The sequence below is a fragment of the Dromiciops gliroides genome, chromosome 1 (genome assembly GCF_019393635.1).
Source record: "Dromiciops gliroides isolate mDroGli1 chromosome 1, mDroGli1.pri, whole genome shotgun sequence".
In the NCBI taxonomy this organism is placed as follows: domain Eukaryota; kingdom Metazoa; phylum Chordata; class Mammalia; order Microbiotheria; family Microbiotheriidae; genus Dromiciops; species Dromiciops gliroides.
In genome coordinates, this window is record NC_057861.1 from 533247044 (window position 1) to 533272507 (window position 25464).

Here is a 25464-nt window from a genome sequence, read left to right on the forward strand (position 1 = left end):
TGTGACAGATCCTTAATTTTATTTTAAAATTAAAATACAAGTTTTTTGGTTTGGGGGAGCGTTCCCCTTGTTGCTTAGTCTTTAAGGAGGTTCTCGGGCTTGGGGTACCCAAAGAGAACAAAATCAGCCTCATAAAGTTTATAAAGCTGTTGTCTCCAGGCTAGAGGGATTTTGGCAAACCAGTCTTCCTCCCAGCTACTAGCAGTCCTGTTCCGATAACTAGGGGGGAAATGAATGAGTTTGTCCACTTTGAGAAGTTGCAGCAGTTGAGCTGCATCTTCATCCAGGGTCTCTAGCTTCCCCACAAAGTCATAGTCAATCTGGCAAGGGTGGCACAGGCGGTACACCTGTCTCCAGTGCTCATTGAAGGGTGTCAGCTTTTCTGTCCGTGGGTCAATTAAGTACTGAATGAAGTCAGGAAATGAGACCTTCAGTCCGGCACTGAAGGCCTCACTGACAGAGGTGGGGAGGCTAGTGTGGTTAGAATACAGTTTCAGCATAGGAACCGCAAATCTCCTGTAGAACTCATCATTCTCTAGCTCAAACTTGCTCCGAAAGGCTGAGATGAGACGCACAAAGGGGTCACGAACAAACAAAAATTTAGTATACTTCTTCAACTTAATCTTCATGAGGTGGCGTGAAAATTTCCCATATCGCCGCCAGAATTTATTAAAAGTGAGATGAGTACTAGTGTTGTGAACGTGTTCCCGAGGAATGTCTAAAGGGTCTTTATATGGGATTCCCTGATCCAGGAGGCTCTCACTCAGAACAATCATCACTCGTTTCCAATTGGTGCAGGCCACCTTTGGCACATAGCAATAAATGATTCCATGGCGGTCATCCACAATTAGGTGATTCAATTCATAATTGGGAATGTCATCAAATGAACGATTCTTGGTAGGGAAGACAAAGCTGGAGTTGGCACAAAATTCCCGCAACATATTTCTCCTCTCTGCCTGAAGTTTTTCCTGATCTGGGTTCTGCTTAGCATCATGAGTAGACCAGTCATAACCTCTCACATTCTCTTCCATATTGCCCAGAATAGGCTTACTAGAGCCATGAACAGGAGGCTGCTCTGTCTTTTTTCTCAAAGGATCATTCTGTCTCCCGCTAGAACTAAGCAGTTTATCTAGAAATTCATCTACATCTGACACAAATTCTCTCTCTTCATCCTTTCCAGTGGTGGGGAGGGCACCTGGAGGATGAGGTCTAGAAAATGACGTATGCAAGTAGAAGTGCGCTGTACCCACATTGTCCCAGTAAACAATGATCAAAAGGATCATAAAGACAGATCCCAAGACAATCCAAAGTCTCAAGAGTCTCATCTTGGTCATTCTGTCTGTGATGGTAAGGGGAGCCTCCCCCTTTCACTCAGGTTCACTTCTGCTTTACATAGGGATCAGACATTGTGCTGTAGTGAGGAGCCTAGAAGGTAATAAGAAAATAAGGTTAAAATTAAATTCTCTCTTACATTCTCTGAATCAAATAGGAACCTTGAAAAAAGTAGCTTCCTTTTAATATATCCTTACTTCTTATATCAGTCACAAATTAGTTCAGGTTCTTAACAAAAGTCTGGTTGAAAATTATAACAGATTGCCATACCTAACATTTGGGGATAAGGAGGAAAATAAGCCTATTTTGAAATTCTTTTTTCAAAACACTAAAGAAGTAAGAAAAGAGGTACCTAAAGAACTGATATAATTATAAAGGGCATCATCTCATATGTTCAGATTATTGTTATACCCCCCCCACAAAAAAAGGAAGGAAAACCACATAGATAACTATAAAGTGTGACTCAAACCTATAGAAATAGTGTCAGAAAGGCTTACAACCAGAATAAGCTGAAGCTGAAGCTGGCAAAAAAAAATACCAAGGACAAAATGTAATTTTGTTGTTGTTGTTTTGGTTCTTTTGCGGGGCAATGGGGGTTAAGTGACTTGCCCAGGGTCACACAGCTAGTAAGTATCAAGTGTCTGAGGCCAGATTTGAACTCATGTACTCCTGAATCCAGGGCCGGTGCTTTATCCACTGCGCCACCTAGCCGCCCCCAAAATGTAATTTTTTTAAAAGCTACATTTAAGATTTAAAATAGGAAAAAGAAGGGACAAGACACTGTTCTGGGGAGAAGACACCATTTGAACAAATGACAGACAGAAAATAGAACTTCTCAAGTCCTAGTTCACTATTTGTCTTCAATCAAGGAAAATAAACTTCAAACCTGAAAAAAAAAGAATACATAGCTGAGAAGGAACTGAACCCCCAAATGGGTGAGGAGATGGTATGAGAACACTTAGCTGTTTTAAGTAAATTTAAATTCACAAGATAAACGCTGAATTTCCCATCCCAGAGGTATAGAAGAAATTGTGACAACAGGTCTGAGATCACAATCTTCAAGGAATTAAGAGAGGTGGAGAAAGAGAAGAACCCAAAGATTAGAGACAGACAAATGTTACAATTTTTTTAAAAAGTGGGCCCCCCCAAATCTAGACCAGTGAGATTGATGTTAATATTGGACAAAATTTTAGAATAGATTATTAAATAGAAAAGGAAGCAGGGATCACATTAGCATGTGTTCACTAAGAGTCAATCATACTAATTAAACGTAATTTACTTATGTGATATGGTTACTAGACAGGTAGGCTGGGGAATATTGAAAAGTATGTATCTCTTTATTTCAACAAGATGTTTGACGGTCTTTCATAAGGGGAAAGAATATAGTTTGAATGACAGCAGAATTATGTGGTTGAACAATTATGACTACAAAGCGTAACTTAAGGGTTTGATAACAACCTAGAAGGAATTCTCTACTAGCATCACAAAATTCTGGCTTTGGCCCTGACCTCTCAACATTTTAATTAATAACGTAGATAAATACTTAGATTGGAAACTAAACTAATTTTCAGATTCTGTAAAATTTAGGGGGCTAGGGGGGCAGCTAGGTGGTACAGTAGGTAAAGCACCAGCCCTGGATTCAGGAAGACCTGAGTTCGAATCTGGCCTCAGACACTTGACACGCCCTAGCTGTGTGACCCTGAGCAAGTCACTTAACCCTCATTGCCCTGCAATAAAAAAAATTTAGGGGCTAGTAAATTTTTTAAAGATTATTTTTATATCTTTTTTAGTCACTTTTCCCATATGTGTATTAACAGACTCAGGATTCAAAGAGATCTTCAATGCTATGTTCTAACAAAGGATCAATATAGTACATGACATATGCAAAGAATCTGATTTTTGTTAGTGATAAGACTAAACTTCTACCAAGGCAGATCCCAGATCTCAACTGTCTTTTATTGATAAGCTTGGGAGTTCCCTAAGGTACATAAAGGTTAAGTGAACTGTCCAGGGTCACACAAAGTAGTGGCAAAGACAATATTTGAGTCCTGGTCTTCCTGATTCCAAGTCTGGAATCCTATCTGGGGTTATAATGTTGCCCCCATAAATGAAGAATAAGGTTAAAGTAATAGCAATAAACACAAAGTCTTATATTTAGGTTGGAAAAAATGATTACAGAAGTATAGGGTGGGAGAGCCCTGGCTTAAATTAAATATGAAAAATTCTATTGCAACAAAGCCAACAAGCATTTCTCACGTGCTTCTATGCCAGGCACTGTGCATAACAAGGCAAAAAAAATCCCTGTCCTCAAGGAGCTTAACAGGGGGTAGGAGGGGGAGGAGAGAAGAAAGTGATTGAAACAGAGACACCAATAATATATAAATGTAAAATAATTTCAATTATTTGAATATAAATGTAAAATATGCCAATATAAATATAAAAGAATTTCAGGAGGGAAAGCACTAAGAATTGCAGGAATCAAGAAAGACTTACTAGGGGCAGCTAGGTGGCACAGTGGATAGAGCACCAGCCCTGGAGTCAGGAGGACCTGAGTTCAAATCTGGCTTCAGACACTTAACACTTACTAGCTGTGTGACCCTGGGCAAGTCCCTTAACCCCAACTGCCTCACTAAAAAAAAAAAAAAAAATGGTGACATGAGCTAAGCCTTGAAGGAAGCTATGGGGTCCAAAAGGCAGAAGTGGGAAGGGAAAGTATCCTAGGAGTAGCACTCAGTCTGTGCAAAGGCAAGAGATGGGACACAGAAAAAAGACTTAGATGTTTTGATAACAAACAGCCAAAGTGGTCTTCTGCTACATTCAAAACAGTCCAGTGTCTAGATTCATACCATGCCCTGTAGTCCCCTTTTGGTTCTGGGAATTACACTTTAATGGCTAATTAAATAACCAAGCCTAACTCAAGAAAACTGATGATCAGACACAACCCTCTCTTTTCAGCAGAGAAGTGGTAGTAGACTACAACTGAAGAATGAGGCATAGGTTGGTCAGAAATAGTCAGTTTGTTTTGCTTACTTTATTTGTTAGAAGGGTGGCTGGTCATGGTGGTACACACCTATAATCACTGCTAGCAGGGAGGATGAAGCCAACAGATCAATTGAACTCAGTTCTAACTTCAGAAGGGTGTAAAAGCCAATCAGGTAGATGCACTAAGGTCACCACCATCATGGTGAGTCCCAGCAGCACAGTGCCATCAGGCTGTCTTGGGGAGGGGAAGGATGAGAGACTGACCCAGGTCAGAAACGGAGCAGGTCAAAGCTTCCAAGCCAATCAGTAGAGGGATTGGGCCCATAGGAGGCTATTGTCCTTCCAGCTTAGGTGAATTTCAGACAAATTCTTCCCCAGACAGTCCCCAATAAAAAGAGAAGGAAGGGGAGGACAAACCAGGAGGGAAGGAAGACTCATTATGAAACATACAACTTGCCTACTGATACAGAAGTGAAGGGTTCAGTGAGCAGAATGAAACTTTTTTTTAAATTGATATGGCTGGGGGCAGCTAGGTGGCACAGTGGATAGAGTACCAGCCCTGGAGTCAGGAGGACTTGAGTTCAAATCCAGCCTCAGACACTTAACACTTACTAGCTGCGTGACCCTGGGCAAGTCACTTAACCCAATTACCTCACCAAAAAAAAAAAATGATATGGCTAATGAGGGAATTTACTTTGCTGGACTATACATATTTTGAAACAGGATTTTTATTTTTCTTTCTTACTTAACTGAGAGGGAGAGAGGCAAATTTTTGCTAATTGAAAAAAAAAATTTTTTAAAGAACTGGCAAGTATAACTAAGCCACTATCATTGATCTTTAGAAGATCATTGGGGAAATTGGTGTTGGAAAGGCTGTGGGAAATGAGGAAAAAAGGATCATGATCCTGGAAAACAGATAAGAAAATATACCTCCCTCCTATTAGTTGAAAGGCAGGGGGATTTTGAAAGCTGAATGCTGTATACATTGTCAAATACAATAACTGTATAGTAACTTTTACTTAACTGGTTTTCTTTTTTTTTACAAGAAAGAGTAATATCAGTAAATGATTGTAGGGTAAAAACAGGCATCATAAATATAAACTTTTTCCCCCAAGATGGTGGAGAAAGGAAGAAATACTGAAGCACTGTAAAAGGGTAAACATTGTCTTCCTTTCCAAAAAAGCAAACAAGATTAGAGCTGCACACTCAAGGTAAGTTTAACTTGATTTCTGGCAAAATTCTAGAATATTAATAATAAAAGGAATAGTGAACAGCTAGAAAAAGGAAGATCACTGAGAACCAGTATAGCTTCATCAAGAACAAGTAATATGAAACTATTCTTATTTTATTTTTTTAATAGGGTTACTAAGAAATGGTGCAGTTTACCTAGATTTTAAGCAACACACTTGACAAAGTTTCCCATACTATTCTTGTGGAAAACATAGAGAATGTGTAATAGACAGTAATACAAATGGGGAAATTTGAAAAAGGTTTAATGAACAAGTTCCTTCCTCTTTAGCAAATTTGAACCTTCTCTTACATGAAAAGAGATAAAGAAAAACAGCTATACAAAAAAATAAATCCAATACTATGTCTGACAATGCATACAAGACTCTTCCATCATAGTCCCCTATCCCTCTACCAAGAAGAGGAAGAAGGGTTTCATTAACTATTCTCTGGGATACTCATTAATGGTTCATGTCTACTTGGAAGGAAGTTTTTAGTAGAATGTTCTAGGGATCTTCGCTTGGCCATGTGCTGTTTAACTTGGACATGAGTATAGATGGCATGATTATTAAATGTGCAGATGATGAAAAGGAAACATAAAAAACACAGTAGATGGCAGAGTAATGATTCAAAAAGATCCTGAAAATTAAAACATTAGACCAAATATAATAAGATACAATTTAATGGAGATAAATGTAAAAGTTATAAACTTGAGGGTTTTTTTTAAGTACAAGATGGGGGCAGCCAGATGGCAAAGTGGATAAAACACTGGCCCTGGATTCAGGAGGACCTGAGTTCAAATCTGACTTCAGACACTTAACACTTACTAGCTGTGTGACCCTGGGCAAGTCACTAAACCCTCACTGCCTGAAAAAAAAAAAAGTACAAGATGCGGAAGTATGCCTAGACAGAAGTTTATCTGAAAAAAAAAACTGGCAATTTTAGCAGACTAATATAAGTCAACAGTATGATATGGCAGCCAAGAAAGCTAATGCAATCTTTGACTACATGAGGAAAGAAATAGATTCTAGGAACAAAGAGACCTGTCTTACAATACTCTATCCCAATCAGCCTGCATCTGAAATAATATGTTGTTCAGGGCATCACATTTTAGCAGGAATATCAAGATGAAGCATGTACAGATGAGGGCAACCATGATGGTGAGATGCCTTAAGACTGTAAGGAGAAACTTAAGGACATATGATAGTTGTCTTCAAGTATTTAAAAGACTGTCCTATAGGAGGATTAGATTAGATTCTGTTTTGTATCAGACAGCATAACCAATAACGAATGAACTTTGCAAAGAGGTAAATGTAAGGTTTCTCATAAGGAAAAATTTCTTAACAAAAAGAGCTATCTAGGGGCAGCTAGGTGGGCAGTGGATAAAGCACTGGCCTTGGATTCAGCAGGACTTGAGTTCAGATCCAGCCTCAGACACTTCATATTTACTAGCTGTGTGACCCTGGGCAAGTCACTTAACTGCCTCATTGCCCTGCCCCCAAAAAACAAAAACAAAAACAATAAAGAAAATAAAAAGAGCTATCCAAAAGAGGAATGGGCTGCCTTGGGAGGCAGCAAGGTTTCCCTTACCGGAGGTCTCTAAGCAAAGACTGGATGGGCATGGAATGAAAAATATTGATTAAGCACTTCCTATGATTCAAGCCCTGCACCAAGCACTGGGGATACAAATTTTTATTTTTTTAGTTTTTATTTGTATTTGCCCCTGCTCTCAAGGCGTTCACATTCTAATTAAGGAAGACGATACATAAAGATAGATTTGGCTTTGTGGCAGATAGAAACACCTGGTGGTACTTAGAGAGTCCAGAAGGCAAAGCAACTGGGAAGATAGTAAAACCCCACAATCTTTGGGTACCAATGGGGCAAATGGATCCAACCAGTAACTGCTGGGTAGGGGTAATGGGCCCAAAGGTTGGAGTGGAATTAAGGTGGGGTTCAGGAAAAAGGGGGTGACATGGGTAAGCATCCAATATCTAGTGGGAACTGGCAATGAGAGAAGGGTTCACCAAAGCCTGCTCCTGCTGGTCCACAGCAGGTTAGCCCCCTCCTCTCCTTGCTGTCAGATACTGTAGAGAAGATTCTTTTTCAGGTATATGTTGTTCAAGATGGCAACCGAGATGCCTTCCACAATGAAATTCTGTGACTGTGAAACTTGGCATTCTGGATAGGCACTAAGAAAGTAAAGAGGGAATCAAGTTAGTTTAAGACCCTTTTTGAGATATTAAGCAATATTATAAATAGATGATGGTGATGATGCAACAAAGATAAAACCAGCATCAAAAAAGGAAGAAATGGTGCTTTCCTAAAAGCTCGAGAAAGGAAGGAATCTTATAATAACATCAAATTAATTCAAAGAGAACTTTAAAATCCTAAATCCTAGTAAGGAAAGTATATTTAATGTTAAGTTTAATAGAGCCATAAATCAATCAATTAATAAATCAGTAAATACAAAATTAAGCCAGATTTGCAAAATTAAACAATTTAATTGACATTTTCATATAAACAATGAAAGTACTTTAATCATTACTTGAAGGATCTGTGATTTCATAGATGTGAGTGCTCCCTCTAACAATACAAATTAGAATCCATTAACAAGTTAGTAGACAAGTCTTCAGGTAGTGTAATGGCTCAATTGGTAGTCATACAGGGCATGAGCCTCTCCTCAGTTTAACAAGGCTAGTCCTCAGATAACAAACATACAGTATATCATCAAGCTGGGCAGTGCCTACCAGAGACAACATTCCATTAGCAGAGCCTTAAAACAACTAAAGGTACTATCATATTATGATGAGATAATATAAGGCACTTTACATAATCTCATTTCATCCTCACAACAGTCCTATGAAATAAGCACCAAAATCTCATCTCCATTTTAGAGAAGGGAAAACTGAACCTCAAACTTGGTGCAGATCACAAAAAGCTAGTAGGAGGCAGAGCTGGGCATCAAACTCAAATCTCCTGATCTTAAGTCTAGTCATATTCCCATATTCAAGTCATGTTCCCTCAGCACATAATATTGTGCTTTATTTTAAGAAGTAAAACAATCCAACAACTTAAGTTTTTTATTGTCAGTAAATCAAAAAGTCAAAAAGCATTTAATCAGCACCCACCGTGTGCTAAGCACTGGAGATACCAAGAAAGGCAAAGGTGAGTCCTTGCTCTCAAAGAGCTCAGTCTAATGAGGGAGAGAGCATTTTCAAACAGCTATTACAGAGGAAAGGATGAGTGTTCTAAAGTTCATAGTTTTTATTTCTTTTTCCTTCAACATCTCTATTTTCTTTTCTTATCCATTTAGAATGCTGCATTATTATTATTGCATAGGATTATGTAATCCAAACTACTTAACTTCAAAACGGCATATGGTGTTCGTTTAAGAAACACAAGATGAACTGATGTATAGTGAAGAGAACAGAACCAAGAGATCATTGTACACAGAAACAACAATATTGGGATAGAGCACTGGCCCTGGATTCAGGAGAACCTGAGTTCAAATCCAGCCTCAGACACTTGACACTAGCTGTGTGACCCTGGGCAAGTCACTTAACCCCCATTGCCCCACCTCACCCCCAAAATCAATTGGAGACAACAATATTGTTTGATGAACAACTGTGAAAGACTTAACTATTCTCAATAATACAATGATCCAAGACAATCCGAAAGGCCAATTGATGAAAACATACTATCCACCTTCAAAGAAAGAATTGATATTGTTGAAACACAGACTGAAGAATGCTATTTTTCACTTTCTTTCATTTTTTTCTTTTATTCGAGTTTTCTTATACAAAACAACTAATGTGATAATGCTTCACGTAATTGTACATGTATAACCTATATCTGATTGCTTATCACCTCAGGGAGGGGGAGGCGAGGGAAGGATAAAAATTGGAACCTGAAACCATAAATAAAAATGTTTATTACTTAAAAAAATACAAGAGAAACTTAGAGCTATATGGGGATCATCTAGTCACTCACTTGAAAGATGAGAAAAGCAATACCTAGAAAAGTCAATTGACTTACCTAAGCTTGTGCAGATATTAATGGATCTAAATTAGAGTCAATGCTATAACCAGAGTCTCTTGACTACTGGTTACTGAAACGGTGTCTGCAAATCTCATTAAAACATTATACCCTGAAATTTGAACATGCAAAATGATACCTTTTATTTGATGTATTTTAAGACTAGTTTTCTTCTCCCTTCTTTCTTCTCCCCTTTCTTTTCCCTCTGTTTCTTTTCCTCAACTTCTGGAGTATTAGTATTAAGGAGGATCAGAGAAGGCTTCTTGTAAAAAGTAAGATTTTAACTGAGACTTGAAGGAAGCCAGTGAAACCAGGAGATGGAGATGAAAAGGGAAAGAATTCAAGGACGGGAACAATCAGTGAAAATGCATGGAACGGGAAGATGGAGTGTCATGGGATTACCAAGGGAGCAATCTGCTGAGAAGGTCACTTGTGCATTGATAGAGGTTTGCCTTGTGAGAAGGGTCACTTCTTCACATGAGACAGAAGAAAATGGGATGATAGCTGAGGGCATCTGAGTAGTGTGAAATGAGGAAGAGGGAATAAGAGGTCTATATAAATATATATTTAATCAAATAGGAAATATTGCATATGTTGTACACTTTGCTGGAAAATCAATGCACACCTCTAACCATGGATGCTCCCCAAGATTCTGTCCTGGACTCTATATTCCCACTTGGTGACTTTGGGTTTATTATCATCTCTATAATGAATGCTCCAATCTATATATTCAGTTATGATATATCTTCTGAGTTCCTGCCCTGCATCATCAACTGCCTACTGAACTGGATGCTACACAGACATCTCAAATTCAGCATGTCCAAAACAGAATTTACCATCTTTCCCCCAAAAATCTACCCTTCCTCCAAACTATCCTTCCAGTTAACAAGGTTCACAATGCATTCTCTTCTCCTCGCTCTCCCCCCACATCTCACATTCCTGTTTCCACAACATCCCCTGCATCTATCATCTTCTCTCCAATCACACAACCATCACACTAGTTCAGACCCTCACCACTTTTCATCCAGACCATTGCAACAGTCTTTCAACTGGCCAACCAGTCTCCAGTCATTCCCAAAAGAGCAGAGGTTCCAGAGTAGGAGGATACGGGTTGAAATCCTGCCCGTGACACTTATTACTTGGGCAACCTTTGGTAAGTCCCTCAGTTTTCTCATTTGTAAATTAAAGAGCTATGAACTAGATGGCCTCTGAGAAGCTTCCAACTCTTGATTTATGATCCTATGGACAGATAAACATTTTGGCTCCCTATCACTACACAGCAATCATACTTTTGGCACCTGGCTCCATCCTGCCTCTTCAGCCTTCCTACAGCTTACTCCCTTCCACATATTCTATGGTCTAGGCCTACTCACCTCCTTGCTTGTTCCCACAAATGACTCTGTCTGCCTTTTCTCTGTCTCTCCCTCATTCCTTGAATTCCTTGAATCCTCCTCACCTCTGGTTTCCTCTTTTCCTTTCTGTAATCTATGGTTTCCTTCTTTTAAGACACAGCTCAAGCACCACTTTCTGCATGAGGCCTTTCCTGGTGCCCTCCCCTACCACTCCCCCAGAAACCCCTAAAGTTTACCTGGTATCCAATTTGCGTGTTGTGTAATCTGGAGGCAGCTGATAGTATAGCCGACAATATAGCACCAGGACTGAAATCAGGAAGACCTGAGCTCAAAGCCAGCCTCAGACATGTACTAGCTGTGGGCCTGGACAAATCACTTAATTTTGTTTCCTCAACTGAAAAATGGGGACAATAACATCACCTATCTCCCAAGGTGGTTGTGAAAATCAAATTAGATATTTGGGGTTTTTCTTGTTTGTTTGTTTGTTTGTTTGTTTTGCTTTGTTTTTTTTTTAGTGAGGCAATTGGGGTTAAGTGACTTGCCCAGGGTTACACAGCTAGTAAGTGTTAAGTGTCTGAGGCCGGATTTGAACTCAGGTACTCCTGACTCCAGGGCCGGTGCTCTATCCACTGTGCCACCTAGCTGCCTGATATTTGTTTTAAAAAATAAAAAGGAAAGAAAAAAGTGTTTAGCAAAGTGCTTACAACATAGTAGGTGCTATAAATAAATGCTCATTCCCTTCCCTTCTTCCCATTTAACTGAATATTCTCTCCCCCACTAGTACCAAAGCCTCTCCAAGGCAGGGGAAGTTTTACTTTTCTCTTTGTATCCTCACTACCTAGTTCAGTGCCTAGAATATAGCAGAAGCTTAATAAACGCTTGTTGATTGAGTGATTTACAAAAGAGTAATTAGTTTGAACTTTAACAAAATTTTGTAGAAAATGATTAAAATTTTATTTTCATTTTAAATGCAAGTTCAATTTAAATGCAAAGAAGAAAAGCGCTCCTATTCTTCTACATGAATTACTAAGCAATGTAATAAAAACTTCATTGATAGGTCCACAATTTTTCTGGTGGTAACAGCTGTTCCCTACCAACATAGGCAATATATTTTAATAGGAATTCATGACCCAATTTTACCAGATCTTCCCAGGAATCTTATTCACAGGTGCCCAAAATTCTTTATTTTCAAAGCTGAGTTTAGTCAATAATAAGGAAGGAAGACAAGTTTACTTCTTGTAAGTTCAGCTGAATTGTGCTTCTTTGTTATATAAAAATCAAGTTGTTTCACTTCCTGGCGGTTTCACATCCACCAGATGCCAGGTCTCTGACCTTTGGGTAACAAAGACGACACAAAATTGCACAATTACAACTCTATTTTGATACTTTCCTTACAATAAATTCACATACATTCTTAGAATTTAAATCTAGCTGGAACTTAAATAATAAAATTTCTTTTCCTGTATTCAATTCAACATCCATTTCTGAAAATGGATTATTATGCCAGAGTTGAGTCATTTGACATTTCATTGTTTATTCAAACTGAGAATACAGTTCAAAACTGTGCTTTCTTGTTTAAAAGGATGATGCTTATTATGATTTTTTCAAGTTATTCAAACTTTTCCTTGTTTACATTTAGCTTTATTTATAAACCATCTTAAATCTTTCAACCCATAGTCCAATACAATGCTGAAAAGAAATGTCGACAAGAAATCAAGACGAATTGGTTTTTAGTTCCACTTCTTTTACTCATTTCTGCCACTATATGATCTTAAACACATCACTTCTCTGAACCTGTTTCTCCATTTTTAAGATGAAAGAAGTTGAACTACATGTACAAGTTCCTTTCAATTCTAAAATGCTGTGTAGCATTAAAACATCTTAACTTTCCTCCTGAAATGTTGGTTACTGTATTAAAAGTCCATACAAAATACCCTAAATATAAGGCTTACTACCAGTGAAGGTATGTGTAATCAGAATCCTAAAAACAAGAATCTCTTCTTAGAACCACAGCTCATCTTCATGCCAAGAACAAAGTAAATTACTAATAAATACTATTTAGTCTCATTTTCTGCATATATGTGTGTAAACATAGACCTATGCTGTATATGTATACACATACAAGGCTTGGTCCACACATAATTTACTAAAAAGAGGCATAAATGAAAAGGACAAGACAAAGGGTGACATAACTCTTATGGTTTTTAAACAAAAGGAATTTATTAATATGACTGCAAAAGCCTTGCTTGTCTAGCTAATCAAGTTTAAAACCTTAAGTTCAGTAGTTGAACCAGTTTTGCTTCTGCTCTTTGCAGTTTTGAACAAAAAGATACAAGGTGGGGAGGGGGGCAGAGAGGGAATCTAACTAACATTTATGGTTCCTGACTTTTCAAAGCCAGATGATATGTAACTAAAAGAACTGTTTTTGTTTATGAACATGAAAGAATTTTTTAATTTAATTTTTAAAATTAAGTAGAAAGGCAATATTTTGTATTCATATTTCTGTAGTAATTTCTAATTTCAAAACAAGCCAGATAAATACCAGTTACAAAAACAAAACTAGAGTGTATGAAACATACCTGTGAAAGGAACCTTTTTTTAAAATAGTCTCGTTGCTTTCCTTCCAAAATACTTACATAAAATATAAATTAGCTCGTGGTCAGTTTGAAAATAGCTCTCAGAATTGGCAACTGATGTAGAAAGCAGGGAAGGGGGTATGGGTTAAAGAATAACAGATAAACAGAATGTAAGATTATCAACTAAAAATTCCATTTAAAAAAACACACAGGGGCAGCTAGGTGGTACAGTGGATAGAGCACCGGCCCTGGAGTCAGGAGTACCAGAGTTCAAATCCGACCTCAGACACTTAACACTTACTAGCTGTGTAACCCTGGGCAAGTCACTTAACCCCAATTGCCTCACTAAAAAAAAAAAAATTAAAAAAAAATACCCACACACAACACTTACACGTCTTAAATTACTAACATTGGAGCCTAAATGCCACAATGTATTTAACAACTTATTCCATTTTATAAGGTAGATCTACCATAGTATCAAAAAGAAAAGGTACAACAGAAACACCAAGTTAATAGTTCAATTTATGAACCTGAGGGTTTTGAAAAAGCATAACTGAGACCCTGCCTCAAAAAAAATTTTTTTCCATCCAAAGCAATCAACTAAAAATCTCTGTACTTCACAAAGCTGCCAACACTGTGTGTGTGTGTAAATTTGGCTAACTTTACAAATGAAAAGCAGTCAACCTTCAATCAAGTTTATTAACAAAAAGATTTACAGAGAAAAGCCTATCATCTTTTTTGACATTTTGCTACATGAGCTCATAAACAAGTATCCAGATTTGGAACTAAGAAAGGATTTAGGGGTCATCTTATACAATCCCTTTTACACGAATAAAATACAGAAAAAAATTTAAGATTAAAACTAAAATACTGTAGTTGAAAGTTATGGTTGTTTTTGAATATGGGGTGGGACTGCTTATTAAGACTCACAGGGAGGGGCAGGCAACATTACAGCATTGCAAGCCAAAGGCTGGCTTGGCAGCCCTGTAGAAGCACTCTGTGCTGCCATACAAGGCCTCATGGTTGTCAAATGACTGTTCAGACCAATAGGGAGGAGGAGCTGTTGAAGAAATGTGTTTGTCTCTGGTAAGTAAGGGAATGTAAGTACTGCTCTGGTTCACTGAAGAACCCTGTACTGTTAAGCGTAGAACTAAATATGATGAGAGCTATATTCAGTCAGCCTTGCCTGGAAAAGATTTACCCTGACTAGTAGATTTTAAAGAACTCTCCAAAGCCTTGTCATTTACTCTGGTTCCACACTGAAATCCTTATTTAAAAACTGATTTTCACATCACATCAATAGTCTAAGAGGAGATTTCTATTAAAAATGGCTTGAATTGGATTTAGTTCATCCTCTGAAGTTCATTTCAAAATGGCTTAAAGAACATAAGACAGGAAATGCAGGAAAAGAAGGTAGGCTAGTCAACATAGCACCAGTGACAGGTTGAATGCTAAACAGATATCCACAAAATCTTCAAGGACCTACAGAAAGGCCTTTATCACACTGACTAGATCCTCTGTAGAAGACACAGGACAACATGGACAAGAATTACAGAGGATGAGAAGGGAGAATGGATGTCAATTATCTGGTTAAATGGCTAACCCATATCAGGAAGATCACAGATTCTTTAAATGCATAGTTTGCTATAATCAGCCAGATAAGTGAGAACTAAACACTGAATTTTGAGAGGGAAACTATTATGTCTGCCAGTGAGAGGCCAAGTTTCAAATGAAAGGGATTTCACTGAAATTCTAGGGCAAGGGAATAATTATTGCATTTTGATTGGTATTCTTCACTCAGGAGCACATCCATATAACTTGGCAGCTTCTAAAACACAGGCTTTCAAGCTGAGACTCTTTTAAAGTCAGGAAATATTGCACAAGAAGATATCATACAGGTTTTCCAACTATATGTACCGAAGGGCCTGATATGCATCAAACTGACCGCTATATGAGGACACAGCACTTCTTAGAGGCAGCCAGTGATACAGTAAAGTGCTCATCTTGGAGTCAGCAAGACTCCAACACTTACTAGCTATATGATCCGGGGCAACTCACTTAACCCACTTGCCTCAATTTCCTCAACTGTAAAATGGAGATAATAATTGCAACTACCTTGCAAGGTTGTTGGAGGATCAAATGAAAATATTTATAAAAGTGGCTGGCAGAGTGCCCAGCACATAGTAGGGGCTACGTAAATGCTTATTGTCTTCCATTCCCTCTCTTTTTGTTTGAAGATTTACCAAACTGTTAAAAATGCAGTTGTACTGATCTATAATTCATATTAGCAAAAGGCTAACAGATTTACTAAGAATCTCCAAGATTCATAGATTCTCTCTCTGTTTTAAGTATTCAGTGATTCCCGTATAACTACTAAGATGATGCATGAAATCATCCATACATTTTCAACTACTAGCCAGCTACTATCAGCCTAAAATCACTGTAGCCAAATTGGCCTTCTTATTCTTACTTACTCAAGCCAATTCATTGCCCATCTTCAGTCTTTCCACTGGCTGTCCCCCATGACTAGAATGCACTTCCATCTCACTTCTACAGCTTTAGGATCACTCGTTTATTTTAAAACTTTGCCCAATTGCTACCTTCCATATAAAGCCTTTCCTGATCCCATATGTATATGTCTTCCCAGATAATATGTAACCTTTGAGAGGTCTAGGCCGTTTTCATTTTTTTTCTCTCTGTATTCCAGGTGACTAGCACATGGTAAGTGCTTAATAAATGCTTGTGAATTGATTCTATAGTCCCAGAACTGCTTGTGCTACTAAGAAACAGACTTCTATCATCTCAGTTTTTGAGAGCACTGGATTTTTCCTGATGAAGTAATTAAACTGAAGTGTTCAATCACCAAACCAATTCTGAAAAAAAATAGCATGACCTTTATTAATATCTTGAAAACTGCATAGCATTTTATTCATTTATTAAACTGGCAACAAAATTGGAGAATACACGCTTGTTTGTAAGCTTCATAAATATCATGTAGTATGGGCATGTCATTGCTATTCCCATAACTGCAGCCAACAAAAATCTGTAGTTTCTATTACTGCTGTCAACATTTGCTTTGGATTCACTGTGCCTCATCTGTAATTTACATCATGGTTCTATTCAAACAGAATCTCTAAGGCTGACGACTTTCACTGAGTTATAGTGGAGCTGTAGCTTGAGACTATTTCCATTTTTTTCCCTGATCCAGAACTTGAATTTCCATATAAAGTTGCTTAATTAATATTTAAATTAATCTTGGGAACAATTTATCATTAGATTTATAGAGTATCATAGTCAACAACTAAAGAACTAAACACTTAACTTCTTCTTGCAACAATAAGTTCAAGCACCCTCTTTCCTGCCCCTCTCCACCCCCCACACCTCCCCCAAGCTTAAAGCATCCCTTCCCAGAACTACTTTGTGTTCATTTCATATATATACTGGGTATACATAGGTGTATCTCCATTAGAATGTAAGCTCCTTGAGGACAGGGACTGTTTCACTTTTGTCTTTGTATCCCCAGAACCTAGAACACAGTAAGCACTTAATAAATGCTCATTCATTGATTGATTCCTGCAAAATCTAAATGAAAGCCTAATATATATCCTACCCTTCTCTTTCCGCACTTAATTCCTAAGAAATTCAATTCATTTTCATAGTTTCAACTAATATTTTTTGCAAATGATGCAAAGATATCTTCAACCTTAAACTCTCATTAATCCTCCAATCTCAAATTTCAAACTCTATTTCCACTTGAATATAACCACCATTTCCTCAAATGGAATATAACCAAATTTATAACTTGTGATTTCCTTCCCATATTCTCCAATTTATTAGTGTTATCACCCTCCCAATCTTCTAAATTAGAAATTATCTGTGACTTTTTTCTTTCCCCATCCAACAGAATGTAAACTCCCTGAGGCAATGAACTACTTTCTTTTTCTCTTTGTATCACTGGGGCCTAGAACAATGCTTTACATAGTCGTCTTGTCCTTCTTTTGGGAAGAGAACCAATGACATCAGTGATGTCTCGACTTGGGCAAGAATTGGATTTAAGTGAGGCAGTTGCACAAAGTTGTCAGCTTCACTCTCTCTTCCTGAGTCATCAAGGTCCAGTGGCATGAAAAAAATCAAGATGACTGGCAATGGCCTGGGATGCCATGGGTGACCTTGTCATCTTCAATGTCTGACCAAGCTCTAAGCACTCCACAGTACCCACTTTAGCCACTTTCCTGGCTGATGGAATAAACTGTTATCATCCGTCCATTCCACCAGAGGAAGTCCTCATATGTTTGGGTTAGACACCCCCCTAAACTCCAACATGTTTGAGGTCTGTTGGTTACCCTCAACCTGGTTTACCAGCGTGTGGCCACTGCACATACTACAGCTTCTCACATAAGTACTTACATATACCTGCTATCACTGGACAATCAGAACAGTGTCCACACCAGGAAAACAAAACAAAACTCTAACTCCTGAAGATTCTCAGTAAAACTGCTACTATTTCATAATTATGGTTAATATAAACCAAAGATCAGTAAAGCTGCTTTTTTGATAGTTTGATTAGATTGCCCCCCAAAACTTAAATACTTGAAACGAATCTATACATCGAATGTTACCAAATCCTGTTGTTTCCTCCTCTGAAATCTCTCTTGGATTTCCTCTATTTCTCTCTGTTTCTGCTTCACCAACCTAATTTGACCTCTTGTGTTTGGATTACTGTAATAGCTTCTAAATTGCCTAACTCTAGCCTTTCCCCTCTAGTTATCTCTGTATATTGACAAACTGACCTTTCTAAAACATTTCCACCTTGTCATGCCCCTACACTACAATTTTCAATGACTCCCTACTCTCTACCATATCAAGTCCAAATTCTTTCACCTGATTTTCAAGGCCCTCCAGAATTTGACCCTATTGCTTCCTCAGTATCCCCAACGTAAGCCATGCTAATTTCTAACCTCTATGCCTATGCTAATTTTTTTCTTCCTAGAATGCCATTCTTTGACTCTTTTCAAATCCTACCCATTCTTCAAAGTCCAATTCAAAATCCCACCTTCTCAATGAAGGTGGCTGTATTGATGTGCTTTGTAAACACAGAAATTTATAGCTGGAAGGGACCTCAGAGATTTCATCCAAATGAAAAAGCAGAATACAATGAAGATATCTGATTTGTCAAAGGTCATACAGCAAAACCAGGAGTAGAAAAAGGTCTACAGTATCCAGAGATTTCTCCCTCTCTGAACTCCTATAGCATTGTCAACAAGTACCTACCTCACAATCTAGTGATTAAAACAATTGTAGGGGCAGCTAGGTGGCGTGCAGTGGATAGAGCACTGGCCCTGGATTCAGGAGTACCTGAGTTCAAATCTGACCTCAGACACTTGACACTTACTAGCTGTGTGACCCTGGGCAAGTCATTTAACCCCCACTGCCCCCCCCCCAAATTGTAAAACCTTCTCTTCTATGCAAAGATGAGGGACTATAAGTGCGTAACTTTGCATATTCTCAGAGTTGGTTGACAGTTTGATTAGTTTTGCTAAACTGTTTTTGCCTTATCTTTCTTTGATACAAAGAGGGACTCAGGTAGAGAATGCGGAGGAATATATTCAGAAAAAAAGATGATATAAAATTTTTTAAATAATTAATGAAAAATTGTGTCTTGAACTGGACTAAGTTCCTTGCAGGTTAGGACCTTGGTTTCTATACTCTCTGTAGCACCTACAATGGGGTTGGATGCTCAACTATTTATCCATTGATATTTGACTTGCAAATCTTAAGAGAAAATAAAATAGCTTCTATGGAAAAACTGCAAAACCAATTCAACTCACCTCAAAAAGATAGAGTAATAACAGATTACTCAGACAAGTGTGATTAATAATCCAGTAGCAAACAAGGATCCAAGTCAATGACATATAGACAAGATGATAGGGTGTAACATAACAATGAATACAATGAAGATAAAACTAGGAATCAATTAAATTCTCAACCCCATTGAGAAATGGGGTAAGCTGATTGATCTGCCGGGGTGTGAGAAGCAGCAGAGCCAAGATTAGGGTCACCTGACAACAGAATAAGGAGCCTGTCTTTCAGACATTCTAAGAATCTACGGGGCGGCTAGGTGGCGCAGTGGATAAAGCACCGGCCCTGGATTCAAGAGTTCCTGAGTTCAAATCCGACCTCAGACACTTGACACTTACTGGCTGTGTGACCCTGGGCAAGTCACTTAAGTCCCATTGCCCCGCAAAAAAAAAAAAAAAAAAAAAGAATCTATGGATGGCAACTGCTAAGGATATAGGCAAAAAATACTGTCAGTTTCAAGGTAAGCCAAAAAAGACAACTTTTGACACAAGTAAAGGGAAACTTCCTGACCTATCTAGACATCAAATGCCTGTATAAAGTGTGCATGAAATAAACAAGCACCTTTTGTTTTCAAAATGCAAAAAAGTAAATATACCTAGAAGTAATTTAGAAAATGGATGGAATATTCTAACATTAAAAATAACCATAACAATCATAATCAAAATAATCAGCTTTAACGTCGTTTAGCATGTAAATAGCCACTCTCCTTTTCATTAACAACAAATACAGCATTAAGATTTCAAGGGAAGAGGAGGATTAATCAACAGCTTCAAATAGTTCAGGATAGCACAGAAAGTAAGTACTCATCTCAGGCAGTATTTTTGCTCCCTCAAGGTTTTATTCTTAAAAGCAATAAATTTTTAGATGTCCAATTTATAAAAAAAAAACTTATTAATAAAGTAAGGTCAAAATGAGAAACCTTTTTAAAGCAATAATTTCCCAATACTAATTTTCAAAGACATCTAACTAATAGCTGGGTGGCACAATAATCTGCATGTAAATTATGATGGTCTCCACAGATGTTATGGTAATAACAGCAATTTTCAAAATATTAGTATTCCTACTTTTAAGTTATGATTTATTAATGTCTCTATCCTGTCTTCCTCTGTGCCCAGATACTAGCACTGCCCCATCCCCAAAATCAGATTGCAGAGACAACAATCCCCAAGGTCATCTAATCCAACCAGTCCCCAGAACAGGAATCCCATCTATAATATACCCACCCTTTGTTTGGAAAACTTCCAGAAAAAGAAGCCTACAAACTTCTGAACCAATCTATTTTACTCACAGCTCCAAGTTTTTCCTTCCATTGACACCAAATCTGCCTTTCTGCAACTTGTAGTGACTGCTTCTAGTTTTGCTCCTTGAAGGCAAACAGAACAAATCCAATCATTCTTCCACATAACAGCCCTTCAATACTTGAAAGAGAAGAAATAATTCAAGATACATATGATAGTTCTCTCATCAAACCAAAGGAAAGGTTGAGGGGGTTAATGGAGTCTATCTGAAATCCTGGTTCTGTCATCTCTGGCATCAGCACAGTTTAGGCAGTACTAACTCATAAAGACACTAATGCAACCACTTTGCTTGCCCCTCACATTCCTATTCATACTGAGTCTTCTATGTTGCTGAATATAAAATAAATAATTTAATAATTACACAAAACACTATGGTTTGTTGTGTTTGGTGCCAGACAGAATCTCTACAAATGCCAACAGTCTGCCAGTGCTGTCTTAGTGGCTACAAGCCCAAATGGAAGATATAAATTCTACTGTTAGCAACTAATACATGGTTTCCTTCAGCTGACGAGGTAAAACTGTTTCTGGAGCAAAAGGTCACTTATGAAACACTATTCCACAACCTAAATACATCACACTAGAGTCTACACAGCCCCTCTTTTACCAAAGGAAGTAAGAAGAAACAGTTATCATTTGATAGTGTCCCCAAAGAATCAGGTGGATTTATTCAACTTGGTAACTAGTGGTAAGACTAAGTGGTACAAGAAAATATTACATGACTGAGGACATGGTCCTTTCTCTGCCAAAACTGAAAGTGAACCAAACGGGGGGGGGGGGGGGGGGGAGAACCCAATGAAAGCACCATCTATAATACTGAAGCATCTTTGTGCTATTTAATACTTTTTTCCCCCTTTCTGACTCAAAAGCAGCAAACAAATTAATAAATGTGCAAATAAAAACTCCACAGAATATTAGCTATCCAATCTCCATTCCCTCCCCTGAAAAGATTTAACTTTTTTCAAAGCAAAGAACAACACAATTCTATTAATACTTAGCAAGTGTTTTAAAATCAGTCTGGTAGTTGAGGAAAAGGAGAAAAAGAAGAAAAAAGAAAGAAAAACCCAGGCACCAATGGAAAGGTAAGACATATAAGTGAATTTACAAAATCTAGAGGCTCATGATTATTAGCAAAGAGATGGGTTTGAAGTTAACAAATTCAATAGTAAATCCTGAGTGGACTTTCCACCTATCAATCTACATATATACGTACATGCATATATCTACACACATATGCATATATGCATGTATGTATTTGTTGTGTTTAGTCATGTATGATTCTTTGTGACTCCTTTTCTTGGGAAAGATACTGGAATGGTTTGCCATTTTCTTCTCCAGCTCATTTTACAGATGAGGAAACTGAGACAAATAAGGTTAAGTGACTTGCCAGGGCCACACATCTAGTGTCTGAAGCCACATCTGAATTCATCTTCCTGACTCCAGACTCAGCATTCTATCCACTGCACCACCTAGTTGCCCCACGTGCATATACAAAATACAAAATCCATATATATATACACACACACATATGTATGTGTGTATATGTATGTGTATATATACATACAGGCATGTGTATATATGCACAAACATTATAGTGCATATTGTATATAACATCACATGTATATGATATAGGGTTGTTATATGTGTGTTATATACACATATAAGTACACATGTGTATATGTGTATAGATATATACACATATAAAATTATATGCATGTATAACATGTTATATAAAACATCGTGTGTTTGTAGTTTATATATATAAAACGTTACATATAGATACATTTACACACATATGTGTGTGAGTATATACACACATATACATTTACCCCCACATCTATATGCAATAGTTTCCCAATACTAATTTTCCATGGCACTTGTCTAACTAATAGCTAGCTGGGTGGTACATTAGTTTGAATGTAAATTACAAAAGGTCTCCACAGATGTAATGACAACTGTGTACATACATACACACACACACACACACACACACAACACACACACACTGAGGGGGCAAATGGACCCTAGAACTCCTCATTCCTCTGAGTAGAAAACTAGGACACACTATACCCGTCGATCAGAAGGGGAAGGGGAGGGGGGCACAAGGACCATTCTCCTCTCTACATAACTTTGTATCCAAGGTCCTTGCTAATACAAAAGGATGCTTCCTACCACCTCCTCCATTTCCCCTACCTCCTAAAGGGAAGACCCGGTGTGTTTGCACTTTCCCTTTCCACGCCCTCCTACGTGCTGATTTCTTAATACCTCGGAGAAGGAAAGGAGGGAGGAAAGGGGAGGAGGAGGAGGATTAGCCCCGAAGAGAGGTGCGGGGACGGTGGGCTGGATGAAGCACCCGGCCCCCCGCCACACACGCTCGCTCGGACTAAATGTTAAATGACTAAAGGGTGGAGACCGGGCAGCTGGAGAGGTGTGTCGGGGCCGCCCCGAGCTCCAGGCATTTCTCTCTTTGGGATGGGCTGGGATGGTCCCGGGAATGGTCCCGGCAACGTTCCCAGTGCAGGGGGGACGGGAAGGCTGGGGGTGCGAAGCATCCGGCACCCGCACGGACCCCGCGCCCGGCGTGCGTGCGAGTGTGTAAATGTGTGCGCGTGCGAGTGTTTTGTGTGAGTGCAAGGGGTGCGTGAGTGAGGGGGACAGAGCTCGCAGCTGCAAGAGGTCGCGGCAGCCCCTCGCAGTCGCTGGGTGGACCGGAGGGAGGGGACCGGGCGAGCCCCGAGCTCCGGCGCCCCCCCGAGCGGACCCGGCAAGAGCCGAGCCCCACCGGGCAGCGAACGAACCGTTAGGCAAAAGCTCGCTGGTCCAAGGGCTGAGGTCCCCGGGCGCTCGCCGCGGGCCGCCCCTCCTCCCCTCCCGGCTCCCCCCTCCCTCCTCCTCCCGCCTCACTGCCCCGGACCTCGCTGTTCCTTTCCCCTCCTCTCCTCTCCCAGCCCCGCCGCTCTCTCGGCCGTTGCCCGCCGCCTGCCTCGCGCCACCCGCCTCGCCTCACCTCGCCTCGTCAGTCAGTCGCGCCGCCGCCGCCCCGCGAGTAGCGGATCATAAAGAAGCCGCCCCATTCCCAGGCCACGCCCCCCAGTCGAAGGGCACCGCCTCCGACTCCGTCTCGCGAGAAAGAGGCGGCGCTAGAGAGACTTGGGTCCGAGGGATGCAACATTGCGCCTGCGCCGACGTCTCTAACTCCTTCTCTTTTGCTTTTTTTCCCCCTCCCCTCTCCTTCTCTCCACCTCCCGTTCTTTCCTTCCCTTGCCATGTGGCGCCTTATTTATGATTTGAGATGGGCTCCGTCCACCTGGCTTGTCAAGCTCCGCCCCCCTCTTTCCAGCCAATCCTCTAGGGCTTTTTAGTCCCCGCCCCCTTCGACTCCGCCTTAAGCCGCGTGCCCGCCTTCCACAGTCTTAGTTGGTGCTAGGAAAGAGAAGGGGGTGGGGTTGAGGAGCTGGCAGAGGCCGGCAGCTGTCTGCCAGTTCTTGTTCTTAGCCCTTCACTAACTTCCTCAACCTAGAAAAGGACCCGCCCAAAGGGGTAATCAGTTTATTTTCCGTTTATTGCAACGTCTGCTCTCGGTTGCAGTCTTTGCTAATTTAGAAACATCCACTGCAGTTGGGGAAATGATAAAAATCAACTCGAATGGAGCAAGAGTTCGTCTGAGAAATATCAGCTTTAGCTGGAGAGATCCTGATATCCTGTGATCACTAAAGCCCTGGATTAAATCACCCCTTTCAATAATGAGCACTAAATCCAATGACCTTTTCTTCAACCTTTCTGCAGAATTTGACACCACTGATTATCCCCTCATCCTTGAAACTCTCTAGTGCCCACACTACACTGTCCTCAATCTTCTATTTCTCCAGCCGCTCCTGTTTTCTTCAGTGACTCTCCTTCCTTCTTTTCCCGTCTAGTTGTGTTTATTCCTTAAAATGTAATTCTTTGCCAGCTCTTTTCTCTACCTTATCTCCCTCAGAGAACAACCCACTGATTCAACTATCTCCTTTCTATTATCTACTGACTTCTTCCCTGCTACCTACCAAGCATGCCTACGTCTCCCCTGTAATAATAATTTAAAACAAACTTGACTTAACCCTACTAGTCCCCGCAAGCTATTGTCCTTTAACTCTCCTCCCACTCAGACCCAAACCAGAAAAAGCAGTCTGCGTTCATTGCCTTCACTTCTTCCAAACAATCTGACTTTCCCCGACTGATCTCTTTGAGTTCTCTTACATATCTGTCAGGGCTTCTCTAAGACCTTATTGTTTTTCTAGCTTGAAAAGTGAACCCCATTTGTTTGAATACAAATGCGTTCAACTCTGGATAGAAGGAAAACACGCCAGACCTGTAACTAACCATTAGAAGCTTGCCTAGGGGGCAGCTAGATGGCACAGTGGTTAAAGCACCGGTCCTGGATTCAGGAGTACCTGAGTTCAAATCCGGCCTCAGATACTTGACACTTACTAGCTGTGTGACCCTGGGCAAGTCACTTAACCCCCATTGCCTGCAAAAAAAAAAAAAAAGAAGAAGTTTGCCTAGTCCCCTTCAGAATTGTAGGACTCTCCTAGTCCCCCTCCCAAACAATCTACCTCGAAGCTTCAAGGTCCGTCACGCTACCCAGGGCAAGAGATGTAATACACTCTGATATTAGAGAGATCGACTCTAGGACACAAGATCTCTTGGGAGGTAGGGAAAGGGGAAAGAAGCCCTAGACCCCTTCAGGTCACAGCTAAGGAGGCTTCCACTAATGAGGAAAAGAGGGAAGAGGAGAGCTAAGTGGTTCTGGATTGAGAGTTCACTTGG

The 25464-nt window shown here is 39.6% G+C and overlaps 1 protein-coding gene across 6 annotated transcripts; it reads right to left on the reverse strand.

Moving 5' to 3' along the window:
• Window positions 1-23870, reverse strand: CHST12 (carbohydrate sulfotransferase 12). 6 transcript variants are annotated; one of them, XM_043986051.1, is made up of 6 exons: window positions 23666-23870; window positions 20652-20726; window positions 13508-13618; window positions 12162-12260; window positions 7566-7730; window positions 1-1425 (listed from the first exon to the last, which is right to left on the reverse strand). In XM_043986051.1, the coding sequence occupies exon 6, from the start codon at window positions 1332-1334 to the stop codon at window positions 75-77; it is 1260 nt and encodes a 419-aa protein (XP_043841986.1). In that variant the 5' UTR covers window positions 1335-1425; window positions 7566-7730; window positions 12162-12260; window positions 13508-13618; window positions 20652-20726; window positions 23666-23870; the 3' UTR covers window positions 1-74. The 6 variants fall into 6 exon arrangements, with proteins under 6 accessions (XP_043841986.1, XP_043841668.1, XP_043841744.1 ...); XM_043985733.1 differs by lacking the exons at window positions 7566-7730; window positions 12162-12260; window positions 13508-13618; XM_043985809.1 differs by lacking the exons at window positions 7566-7730; window positions 12162-12260; window positions 13508-13618 and having other exon boundaries at window positions 20652-20781; window positions 23666-23681.
• Between the last annotated feature and the right edge of the window lie 1594 nt (window positions 23871-25464).

Bases quoted from the DNA above. Each gene is read 5' to 3' on its own strand.
- CHST12 (XM_043985896.1), bottom strand. From the start codon at position 1,334: ATGACCAAGATGAGACTCTTGAGACTTTGGATTGTCTTGGGATCTGTC.